Below are 13605 nucleotides of genomic sequence, written 5' to 3' on the forward strand. Positions count from 1 at the left end.
AGTAGATGCCGTCCATGGAAGAACAGTGTCCAGGGTAATTCCTTGTACTGTATGAACCAGGGAAACAGTGTGCTGGGGTACCCCAAGTTTGACTCTGGTTCGCTTGACAATTAAGTTTGGGTCACTTCGGTTCCAAGAACAGGCTGAAGCAGCATAAGTCATTCAAGTAGATGCCAGGGTAATTCCTTGTACTGTATGAACCAGGGAAACAGTGTGTGGTGTGCTGTGCTGTGCTGGGGTACCCTAAGTTTGACTCTGGTTCGCTTGACTTAAGTTTGGGTCACTTCGGTTCCTTGAGATGCCTCCCTCCCGGTCTGGCGCATAACGAAGCCACTTCTTGACAGTTTCGCTGTAGTCCTGGTCGGTCAGCTTGGGGTCAAACTGTCGAGCAGCAGCTGATAGACACAAAAATAAAAAAGTGAGGAAGAGAGGTGAGATGATGTACGATGATAAGAGCACCCCTCACTTCACACGAGTGCGATTTTTTTTAATCACTCAATTGTGATTAATCACTCAATTGCGACAAACACTGTGACACCTCTAAACACTGATAGATCTATCAGTGTTTAGAGGATCTATCACAGTGTTTAGAGGGTCTATCAGTGTTTAGAGGGTCTGTCACAGTGTTTGTATCAGGGTGGGTGTCGTCTTAGTCTAGTGGTGAGAGCTGTGTTTGTTTCAGGGTGGGATGCTTAGTCAAGTGGTGAGAGCACTCAAACCACAACTACAATCATTGTTGGTTCGACTACCGGTCACTTTTTGACTTTTGCTGACTTATACAAGACGTATGAGGATATAACATAATGTACATTATGTACCTTTTTTCCTGTGGTCGATCATTTACATCTCTCTTGAGACTTGTGGTGCCAGCTAGCTAACATCTATGATGAAATGAAACCTCACCAAATCTTTGCTGATTTTGATCGAGTCCTTGAACACGGTCCAAACCACAGCCTCGTTGCAGGCGGGGGTGGTCAAGGAGCCCAGGTAGCGGTAGTACTTGGTACGATCCACTCCTTCTAGCAGATCGTCCAGCGAAAGGCCTGCTGGCAGGGACGCGTGCTGACCTGAAGACGAAGAGACACAGACACACTTTCTCAGAGACGAAGAGACACACGTCCTCAAAGAAGAAGAGACACAGACACACATCCTCAAAGAAGAGACACACATCCTCAGAAAAGAGACGCAGACACACATCCTCAGAGACACAGACACAGACCGGTTAACTGTCTGTCGTGTGATAGTGAAAGGGTTAACCGTCTGTAGTGTGATAGTGAAAGGGTTAACAAGTCTTAAAAAGTATTATGTTCATAATTCTCCATTTAAAGCCTTAAAAGGTCTTGGTTTAACTTGTTGAACCCTGCAGACAGTCAGCCTGATAGGAGATGATTTAACTTGTTGAACCTGCAGCCAGACAGGAGATGATTTAACTTGTTGAACCTACAGGCAGACTGATAGGAGATGATTTAACTTGTTGAACCTGCAGCCAGACTGATAGGAGATGATTTAACTTGTTGAACCTGCAGCCAGACTGATAGGAGATGATTTAACTTGTTGAACCTGCAGCCAGACTGATAGGAGATGATTTAACTTGTTGAACCTGCAGCCAGACAGCCTGATAGGAGATGATTTAACTCTCGTTGGACAAGGCAACACATATCGAAACATCCTCTTACCTTTCAGCATGACGTTGCTCAGGTGGGAGGTCAAGGCGTTCCAACTGGCAGGTGAGTTAGTCGCATTTCCAGACATTTCCTGTCAAAACGCAGTCATGGTTTAGCGCTCGAGTCTATTGTACCCTGTTCTCTCACACACACACACTAAAGCTGTCCCCGAAGCCTGTTTTTGGGATTCGAACTTCGTCAGGGTTTTTCAAACGGACATTTGATCCTACGTTTTTAATTAAAAAAAAATCTTAAAAAAAAAAAAAAATTATTTCTTTTTTTATATATATAAATATCCTCAAACTAAATCCTCAATTTGAATAAAGTGAGTCTTTTTCTTTTATTAAATCAACTTTCTTTAATGAATATAATTCATCAGTTTTTAATACTATAATATTAGTGTAGCCTAATCTCTATCTGCAACTGTGAAGAAAAACCCCATTGGTTTAAACAGAATGAATAGACATAAACAATTAAAAATAGATTTATTTTTTTAATTAAAAATGAAAATTTTCTAATGTTGATTTAGAATTTGAATGCCAACGTAATGAACGAAGGTCCGAACGTTCGAACGCCCAAACACACACACACACATCCTCACCTCGTTGAAGAAGCCGAAGGCAGCCAGCCCGGCGGGGTCGGCGACGCCCAGCGACGTGTTCCCGCCGTAGGACGACTTGAGGTTCACGATGTGCATCTGAGGGGAAGCCATGCGGGGGTTAATGAACATCTGGGGCTCAAAACGCTCGCCTGCGCCCACTTCTTTGGACTCCTTTTTCAACGCACCTGCATCTTTTTTCTATTGTTTCAATGGTTTTATATGAACCTACAGGCAGACTGATAGGAGATGATTTAACTTGTTGAACCTGCAGCCAGACAGCCTGATAGGAGATGATTTACCTGATAGGAGATGATTTAACTCTCGTTGGACAAGGCAACACATATCGAAACATCCTCTTACCTTTCAGCATGACGTTGCTCAGGTGGGAGGTCAAGGCGTTCCAACTGGCAGGTGAGTTAGTCGCATTTCCAGACATTTCCTGTCAAAACGCAGTCATGGTTTAGCGCTCGAGTCTATTGTACCCTGTTCTCTCACACACACACACACACACACACTAAAGCTATCCCCGAAGCCTGTTTTTGGGATTTGAACTTCGTCAGGGTTTTTCAAACGGACATTTGATCCTACGTTTTTAATTAAAAAAAAATCTTTAAAAAAAAAATGTATTTCTTTTTTTATATATATAAATATCCTCAAACTAAATCCTCAATTTGAATAAAGTGAGTCTTTTTCTTTTATTAAATCAACTTTCTTTAATGAATATAATTCATCAGTTTTTAATACTATAATATTAGTGTAGCCTAATCTCTATCTGCAACTGTGAAGAAAAACCCCATTGGTTTAAACAGAATGAATAGACATAAACAATTAAAAATAATAGATTTATTTTTTTAATTAAAAATGAAAATTTTCTAATGTTGATTTAGAATTTGAATGCCAACGTAATGAACGAAGGTCCGAACGTTCGAACACCCAAACACACACTCACACACACACACATCCTCACCTCGTTGAAGAAGCCGAAGGCAGCCAGCCCGGCGGGGTCGGCGACGCCCAGCGACGTGTTCCCGCCGTAGGACGACTTGAGGTTCACGATGTGCATCTGAGGGGAAGCCATGCGGGGGTTAATGAACATCTGGGGCTCAAAACGCTCGCCTGCGCCCACTTCTTTGGACTCCTTTTTCAACGCACCTGCATCTTTTTTCTATTGTTTCAATGGTTTTATATGTACAGTAAAGTACAGTACAAATGTCATTCAATCAATCACAGTGCAGGTGATTGATTGAACATTTTATTAACAGATTGCAGAATGGGTACAATACAGTACGGCTCAATACACACAATTGTTAAGGGGATGCAGACCAGAGAAAGACTTTCGTCTTGTTTACATCAGGGTCCCCCATTTTGAATTCATAATGAATTGTAAGTAAGGGTGCAATTAGCACCGTGCAATACATTCTTTGTGGATCTAGCCCCCAGTCTGATCCCTAGTCGAACCCGTACCTCCATGGCGTAGCGCTTGCCGTTCACCGTGTGCTCGGACCCCTTCACCTCAGAGCCGTTGCCCCAGTGCAGGTGGAACTGTAGGCTGTCGTAGGCCTCGGACAGACCCCCCCCGGACACCTGCACGCCACTCCTCAGAGTCACTTTGACTGGAAGACAAACAAACAGAGGGTGGGTTCAGCTACGTACCGCGACGCTACGGGTTCAAATCCTGGCTTATGACCTTTCGTCGAATTGTCATGGTGCACAATTCGTCTAACTAAACTGTCCCTCTATTCATAACTGCCCTCTATTCATAACTGCTAAACTGTCCTCTATTTATAACTGCTATTTGCTAAACTTCTCCGAAGTTGCCTACTGCAGCTTTAATAATCCAAAACACAGAATAATGCATTGAGTTTTAAAGCACATTCTTGCATACAAAAAAAGAAGTTATTCCAGAAAGCCAGGGCACAAAACGTTGAATAATAAACTGAACAAGCATAACATGCACACAGAGTCAGACATGATGGGGTTGTACAAGAGCATGTGGATGAAAAACATCTCCATACATTAGGCCTACATGTCCCCGTCCTTAACCACCCCTAGGTCAGGGGTCTGGACTGGGAGAGAGGTCCTCTAGTCTAGGTCAGGGGTCTGGACTGGGAGAGAGGGCCTCTAGGTCAGGGGTCTGGACTGGGAGAGAGGTCCTCTAGGTCAGGGGTCTGGACTGGGAGAGAGGTCCTCTAGGTCAGGGGTCTGGACTGGGAGAGAGGTCCTCTAGGTCAGGGGTCTGGACTGGGAGAGAGGTCCTCTAGTCTAGGTCAGGGGTCTGGACTGGGAGAGAGGTCCTCTAGGTCAGGGGTCTGGACTGGGAGAGAGGTCCTCTAGGACAGGGGTCTGGACTGGGAGAGAGGTCCTGGACAGGGGTCTGGACTGGGAGAGAGGTCCTCTAGGACAGGGGTCTCCAGGGGGTCTTCTTGTTGGGATGGAGGTGATGCACTGAACACAAACTACACCCAGACTGACTGGAGACTCGAGTGAAAGGAATCCTGTTTCTCCTCAAACTAGAAACTCTTTACAAACAGTCTGGTGGCGTTGTTCTAAATGACTACTAATCATCCTGTTTATTTTTGTTGCTCTTTATGTGACTGAATACTATCGTTTATCAATACATGTTCCCTATAGTTTATCAATACAGGTCCCTATCCTTTCTCAATACAGGGTCCCTATCCTTTCTCAATACAGGGTCCCTATCCTTTCCCAATACAGGGTCCCTATCCTTTCTCAATACAGGGTCCCTATCATTGCTCACCTGTCTTGCCGGTGTTCTCGCTCTCGTACAGGGCAGAGGTGTTGCCGTAGTTGACGAAGGAGAAGGCAGTGAGGGCAGAGTCCTCGGTGGCATTAGCCTACACGATGTCGATGGGAGACTGTCTGGAACCATTGCAATGGTCTGGGGCGATAGTGGGCCAGTGGCTGTCACCTGGATACAAAATATAGTATAGTTTAGTAATACATAGATATTATATGATGGACTGTTAAACATTTTTTAAAGTGTCTAAAGTGAATGTTAAAAGTGAGTGTTTAAAGTAGAATGCGCCAACATTATGGGAAATTATCTTATCGTCTTCTCCAGAGTCAGACAAGAAGATAGATACCAGTTTCCTCTCTATGCATTCAGTAGAAAGATATCCTGCTGAAAGCTAGCCTAGCTTAGCGCAATGAATGGAAACAGAACAGGCAAGCTAGCCTAGCTTAGCACAATGAATGGAAGCAGGTACAGACCAGCTAGCCTAGCTTAGCACAATGAATGGAAACAGAACAGGCCAGCTAGCCTAGCTTAGCACAATGAATGGAAGCAGATACAGACCAGCTAGCCTAGCTTACTGTAGCACAATGAATGCAAGTGGATACAAACCAGCTAGCCTAGCACAATGAATGGAAACAGAACAGGCCAGCTAGCCTAGCTTACTGTAGCACAATGAATGCAAGTGGATACAAACCAGCTAGCCTAGCTTACTGTAGCACAATGAATGCAAGTGGATACCCACCAGGGGATCATCCCTATGTTCCGCCGGTCCTATGTTCCCCGGGTTCTATGTTCCTCGCTTTGATTGATTATAATATGACACTCATAGCAGAATTAGTTATCAATAACCTACCTGTATAAATGTTAAAAGTTGTTGCAAATATTTGTTTTCCCTCATAAATATACCACTATATACATTAATTTCTTATATTAGTTTTAAAATGACCATTTAACAGTTTAACAGTGCTCTGAAAATGCTCTGAGAACATGCGGTCATCATTCACTGTTTTAAGCACAAACACATTAGGGAGGGAGGGAGAGAGACAGGCCCGGCCTGTATGCCTGCACCCTGCCATGTTGGTTTACCATGACTTTTTAGCAAGCAAGGTAGCAGCAATGCTAAGCTAACTGATTGTGCCAGTGTATCCTGTTAAAGAATACATCATAAGCCACATTTTGAAACGTTACTGACGTTAGCCTACATAAAATGTATAACAGTATATGCAACAGGTGGATCACTATACCAAAATCAAGAAACATTCATCATAGCTAACTGCTAACGCTACTAGCTAAATTAGCTTCAGCTAGCAGGCATGAATAACGGTTAATATAATATTCTCTACCATGTAAAAACGAACACGGCACTACTCCGCTGGCGTTTGCAATCGAAAGCATACATACAACATACAACATACTCCCATAATCTAATCATCATACATTTCACATCTCTTCCCCTTGTTACACAAACATACAATATCAATATACAAATACAAACATTTGAACATGAAGTGGATTCCCAGGCTGTTTCGGTTCTGCTCTGCTTCAGAACCTGTTGGCTAGTACTTGGCGTTGTGTCTCAATACTTTAAAGCTGGGAATCACTTCTCTTCAAAACTGACTAAGCAGGCAGAAAGGCATCAGGAATTAGGAGGAAAATGGTATAACAGTTGTTTAATCAAAGTTTAAGAATGTATACAAATTACAATAAGAAGATGCTATGGTTGTTGATCACAAACACTATGCCGTAAGATGATAACAACCAGCCTAATATTACAGTATAAAGAATGATAATTGATAAGTTGTTGCTGGTCTTTGTGTCCTGGCTGACAAAACAAAGCAGTCTGTTTTCAGTATAAAGCTGGTCTTTGTTGTCCTGGCTGACAAAACAAAGCAGTCTGTTTTCAGTATAAAGCTGGTCTTTGTTGTCCTGGCTGACAAAACAAAGAAGTTGGTTTTCCCTCCAAAAAGTCCTTTTGTTCTCGTTCTGCCTTGGCCTCCTTGGGGTTGATGGTGGAGATGGTGAGAGAGGTCTTGTCCTTGTGGGGGACATTGGTTCCAGAGTTCTTCTGTTGTTCCTTTCCTCCTTCTCCCCACATCACACACCCATCTTATAGCCCAAGGCCGTGTCTCGGAGTTGATGACATCATCACATTAGTTCCTCCAATCACAGGACTGCTTAAGCTGGCATTTGAAAATAGGGGTTTGGCTTATAGGCCAAACCCTCACATTACTAACAGAGAATATTTTCCCTATAAAATTACTTAAACATTACCTGACTTGTTAATACTTTGATGAATCAAAGTTTATATTGATTACCTAAACACAGATATATTTCTTTATTACTAAGTCTGTTTGACTTTCAGAACATATATCTAACAAATCTAATCTTTCTGTTAGCTTAATAGAATACATTTTAATACCATATAGAACATTGCTTAACAGATTGCAGAATGTGTAACAATCAATTAATCATACTGAACATTAATTGAAAATAGCACAGACACATTAACTAATTGTAGACATTTTAGTATGACCAAACACTAATTATATTTTAACTTACTTATTCAAATTACTATTTTAACAATATACCAGGAAATAGTTAGTTTGGAGATCTCCTGTGTGTGTGTGTGTGTGTGTGTGAATGTGTGGGTGTGTGTGTGTGTGTGTGTGTGTGTGAATGTGTGTGAGTGTGTGTGTGTGTGTCTCTGTGTGTCTCTGTGTGTGTGAGTGTGTGTGTGTGTGTCTCTGTGTGTGTCTCTGTGTGTGTGTGAGTGTGTGTGTGTGGATGTGTATTCGAAAATGTGTGTGTGTGATTATGTGTGTGTGTCTGTCTGTGTCCCCAGGCCGTAAGCAGATAACACTTCATGGGCGCTTTGATCACTGTGTGTGTGTGTGGATGTGTATGTGTGTGTGTGAGTATGTGAGTGTCTGTGTGTGTGTGTGTGTGGATGTGTATGTGAAAATGTGTGTGTGTGAGTGTCTGTGTGTGTGACAGGATACTCCAGCGAGATAACATGTCTACATGACCTTTTGTCTTTGTTTGATCTTTACAGAGCCCATTGTCCCCGGCCATAGCAGATGGTCCTTGGGTTGCGGTCATAGATAGAATCTTTTGACCACTCAGTTCATGTGTAAATCGACCTGTGTGGCCTACAATGGCAATCACTTCTATGTAACCACACACACATTCATATTTCTTATTGTTTTGAGGCCTAAATATTTCCACACATTAGTTAATCATGAGTCTATGTTTGGGAATTTACTACAGTTCCCCACTCGGATAGTTTACCTATCCTTAATATGTCAAACATAGATATCAATCTCTACACACTACTATCTAGATAACACTTAAGACATTTTTAAATCATATTAGGATAAAATATATATCTGATTTGTCACACTCAGATCCTAAAATTCAAATTAGCCATTTCAGTTTTTGTGATCATGTGCAGTCTTTAATACTTGTTCTCGTACCAAGACCAATAGAGCATTTGAGGAGGGGGGCCCATGTTTTCTAGATTTGACCCTGCCTCCTCTTTATTGCTCAGAGCTGGTGCAATATCACGACTGCTGGGTGCAACTCAGAAAGCAAATTGCCTTTCTAATACACCCCATCTTCTGTCAAGCACATCTTGACTCATGGAGATCCTCTCTTAGGGGGTAGAGCCCCCTGCTGTAGTATCTTCTATTCTTCACAGCGATGGGGAGGTCGTTGCTGGCTGCTCGACCCCTTCGCTGGTTGACCCTCGGATCAGTGGAAGAGGTTTGTGTCTCCTCCCCTCCGCCTGGTCGTCGATAGGGGCGATAGCAGCTCCCCCCCTTCGCTTGTTGACCCCCTGGTCAATAGTTGAGGCCTTGCTTCTGTTGACAGCCGGAGTTGTTGCTGAGGCCTAGCTGCCTGTCTCCTCGTTGGTTGTCTGTCGTTTCCCTCTGAAGCCTCAAGACTCGGTCACTGCGTTGGCCAAGACTCTCCCGGCCCGAGATGTAGGCGTCTCCTGGTTCTCCGCAGTGTTGTGGTTCCCCATGGAACCGCTGGGTAGACACTAGCCAGTGTCCTCTCCCCTCCGTATCCTGTAGTGAATATATATATCGCTCCGGGGCACAGTGGGGATCACTTCTACCACAACAATTGATTGAGAATCCATAATTTCCATCCCTCAGACTCTCTTTACTGGTCTGAGCTTTTGACAACTTTCTTTTCCAAATCATTTATCTATATATTTCATGGCTTCTAGATCATTAAATTTCAAAATTCTGAAAAATTCACATGGCTCTCATTATATTATGCTGTCAAAACAGTATACTCTCCACCTCTCGATGTGAAATACACATGAAAACATCGTTACCGTCTTCCTCTGGTTTCGGACAGCTGCATCCCGGACCGGACAGCACTGACATCCATTCTCCCAGTAACCTGTGTGTATGGCAACAATCACAGTCCGCCTTAAACACATATTTTCCACATCACAAGCCAATCATCAATTGCACATGTTCACACCCTACACAAGACTAATTTGGCCAATAGCGACCAAATCTATTGAGCTTCATTAATGTACAGAGAATCATGCTCCCCAACACTATTACCAACCACGACACACCCCCAGCCCCTAAAACTGGGTATTCAAATGGGCGGAGAACAAAAATCCATAACTAGCTCATGTTCCTTCACTTTGTTCCCAGTCCATTTTACAGACACATACTACCCCGTCCTGATGTGTCGAGATCACTCCCAGCTTGCCAGGTATCCTAAGAAAAAACACACAGAAAGAAAGAAAACAGAAAACAAAACACAAAGAAAACGCTGCCAAATCAATAAATGAAAAAATAAACCAAACTTGTGAGCTTTCTAGCTCATTTTTAACTAAGAAATAAAAAAGGGAAATCAAATGAATAAACGAAATGTACACTCCCGGCCTAAGTCAGGAATTGCTCATATCACACTAGAAAAGAGAAGTAAAAATAAAAGTAAACAAACACCTATCCTATTGCTCATAACTGTTAATATGCTTCTATCAATACTATAAAATACTAGAAACAACTATGAGTCTTTTCAATTTCTTAATCATGCAGTCCACCTCTTGATCAATCTGAATGTTGACCGAGCATGGATAATTTACTAATCACTAGCTGCCGCAGTGTCACATCATCACACTGTCTAATATTGATTAACTGTTTAACATAATTTGACCTCTTGTTAGTCTGATTAGTTCATGCATTTGTCAGTCACCCATACATTCGTTTTTAGTAACTTTCATTCATAATCTAATCACCTAACACCTCTATCTATTTTTATTCTATTCTAATCTAATTAGGAGCATATTTTATCATTCAATATATCCCACCTCTACCCTAGTCAGTTGCATATATTTTTATTCTGCCGGTGGCCTCTGCAGACATGACCCTTGAAAATGACCTCTCACTCCACAGCTCCAACAACACTGGCGGCCTCCCCCGGGTTGTGGGACCCGGTGGGTCAGTTGCCTGTGACCGGATGACCCTGGGGTCATCGGGCCCAGTACATGTCCTGGCGGTATGCCATCATCGCCATGGTTCCCTGGAGCCTGTTTGGAGGAGAAAGCCACGTACCTATTTGGTCCAGTCACAGTTCCTTGAGAGGGGCCCGTGGTTGGGAGGGGCCCGCCACCTGTTCCTGTACAAACACGCTCTGTTGTGGATAGATGGTCCTGCTCTGCACAGTTCCGAGCAATGTGTCCGAGGGTCCCACACGTCCAACAGTGCACCTGCCGCACACGGTAACCAATCGGATTCCTGCCTTTGCCTACACCTTTTCCTCGTGGTTGCCACCTCGTGGGTGGTCTTATCGGGGTTTGTTGTTGTTCCGGCACGGGTTGTGGCCCCAACTGGGCCTGTCTCTGGCCATCTGGTTCTCCAGAGGGAGAGGGAGAGAGGCGATTGGAACCTGTCTCCCCTCCGGGCTGTGTGGGCTGGAGTAGGCCTTGGAGATAGTCCACTACCCGTCTAGCCTCGGCTAGCTGTTCTTCGAGAGGGAGGCACGTCTGTAACTGGCAGTCATCTGCAACGGACACTTCGGGTAATACAGCTGTCTCTGGGTCGCTTGCTGCAACGACTCCCTGTGGCGGAGTAAAAGACATTATTTCCAGTCCCTCCGTCTCACTGGACACTAGAGGGGAGTCGATCAAATTCCAGTCAATCAAGTCAACGTCCAATTCGGTCAATGTAATGTATGCAGAGGTTATCGGCATTATCTTGATTTGGGTACGCATTCTACACCGGCCTCCTTTAACTACAAGGTTCTGTAATGGCCTGAATATTTTTGGCCATCTCTTCGTCACTTTTATTGTGACATCTCCAGTCGTTGAAATAGACAGATTGTCCACCCTTTCTATGGTCAGTGCATCTAACCCTCCGGTTGCCCCTATCTGTGTATTTTCCATTCTCACCTTTCTTCAATCACTCGTAACGTCACCGTTTGGAAAGCAAGTTTCTCTGTATTCAAACTATTTTTACCAAACTTGAGTTAATTTCACTCACACTTCTATATTGGTGTAAACAGGAATTGATAATCTCGGTCTTGTGATACTATACCCCCTGACTGTCAACAGTCTCTTCAATTTCCCTGTTGGGGTTCGGAATTGTCAGCGCCGGCCATCCGTCCTGGAGCAGCTGTGAAAAGAGAGAAGCAAAAAATACACTTAATTATCAGTGACATTTGCCATTCACAATCCATCATTTGTCTTTAAGCATGGAATGTCGGGCATCTCCTAGACTATGATCATATGAGAGCATTTGTGCAATTTTCGTTTTTGATTTATCAATGACACCGCCTTAATCTTTTTTCCAGTTGTCTCCATTGGAAACCCAGATTCTCAATCCTGTTGTCAAGATCCTCCTTACACCACTCCGGGGAACTTATTTTCCATCAGCTGTTCCCTGAGATGGTGGTCAATGAGATATTCGTTATTTACAGCCTATCATTTCTAAACATCTGTATCGGACATTGTAATTTAGGTGAATAATCTCACTTTTACTCTAATTTGCAAATGACTATGTGTATGTGTAACTATATTTATTTCTGTCCGTGAAAGCCTAGTATGTATTTCGCTCATATTACATTACACATATCAGTAACACACATATTTTCCATTCACAATCTCTCACACAGTTATTATATATCCCCCGTAACACCTAACCCTTTAGGTGTTAAAATAACGCGCTCCTCACGGGAACAGAAATCAATTTTCAGTGCCTTATGTCACTGAAGTCCCCGTGCATTTAGAACAGTGTCACACAACCCGTTCATAACCACAGGCGGCGACACCATCCCCATATTGAAAATCCTGCCGACCAATGAGATTCCACTGGCCAACTCGTCCTGTGGCCCACGGCATCACCCCCAGTTTCGAACCTGGAACATGACACCCCGGGCCCCCACTCAAGGATATTCAAAAATTATTCCACTCACAACCCATACACTCACATACAGCACCTCTGACCCCACCGTAACCAATCACACAAATATCCACACACAATATAATCCGACGCGCGTAGTGTGGCAGCGAGCCTTTGACGAGTGCACGCTTAGCGCACCCCCGTTAATGCGCGGTGGCAGACAGCGAGCCCACCCCCGCCACGACGTTTAGCAGTCCCCGTACCCCTGGTAAAATGAAAAATGTGCGCAGTGTGACAGCGAGCACCGACGAGTCACACACAGCGCACAAAGCGTGGAGGCAGACAGTGAGCCACGATGAACTGTCTACCCACACCCCCATCGCAGGCGCGTAGAGTAATTATGCTCCAACTTACGGCCCACCAACATGAACTGGAACGGAGCCCCAGCCGGGGCCCGTCCAAATGTAAGGAAAGAAGTACGAACGCCTTGTCGAACAAAGCGTAGCGCCAACGCAGGCAACACCACTGCCAGCACTAGAAATTCCCTAAAAATAACAATAAAACTGAATATGGAACAACATACGCATAATAAGTCCCAAACTCAGCCTACCGCCTTTGAAACCTTACAGTAAACAGCAATAAACAATATACCCAACACTACACCGCGTTTGAAACCCATAAAAAAACTCCATATACAGGCCCCAACCTAGGAGAGAAAGAGAAGCGTTTCGGGGGGGGCCGAGGGGGGAAGTACATGGAAGAGAGGCGGTGTTGAAATGAGGGGAGCGAGCGAGAGGGGGGTAAGAGAGAGAGAGGGAGGGAGAGGGAAAGAGGTGAGAGGGAGAGAGGTAAAAGGAGAGGGAGGGAGGAGGGTGAGAGGGGGGGGGGGAGAGAAGGAAAGAAAGAGAGGGGGGGTGTGAAAGAGAAAGAGAGAGGGGAGGTGAGAGGGAGGGGAGGCGAGAGGGAGAGAGAGAAAGAGAAAGAGAAAGAGAGAGAGAGAAGAGAAAGGGAGAGGGAGAGGGAGGGTGAGAGAGGGAGGGGAGGCGAGAGGGAGAGGGAGAGAGGCGGAAAGGGAGAGGGAGAGGGAGGGAGGAGGGTGAGAGAGGGAGGGGAGGCGAGAGGGAAAGGGAGAGAGAGAAAGAGAGAGAGAGGAAGAGAGAGAGAGAGAGAAAGAGAGAGAGAGAGGAAGAGAGAGAGAGAGAAAGAGAAAGAGAG

The 13605-nt window shown here is 44.3% G+C and overlaps 1 protein-coding gene across 1 annotated transcript; it reads right to left on the bottom strand.

Moving 5' to 3' along the window:
• Positions 1-302: 302 nt before the first annotated feature.
• On the bottom strand, positions 303-5120 carry LOC311248417 (carbonic anhydrase 12-like; the record flags this gene model as incomplete). The annotated part of the gene is made up of 6 exons (XM_084339296.1): positions 303-395; positions 904-1067; positions 1677-1755; positions 3233-3328; positions 3730-3878; positions 5024-5120. Coding segments are annotated over 6 exons (615 nt in total), but the record flags the coding sequence as incomplete, so codon positions are not given.
• Between the last annotated feature and the right edge of the window lie 8485 nt (positions 5121-13605).

This window comes from Notolepis coatsorum (genome assembly GCF_963971535.1).
Source record: "Notolepis coatsorum genome assembly, contig: SCAFFOLD_3821, whole genome shotgun sequence".
Lineage (NCBI taxonomy): Eukaryota > Metazoa > Chordata > Actinopteri > Aulopiformes > Paralepididae > Notolepis > Notolepis coatsorum.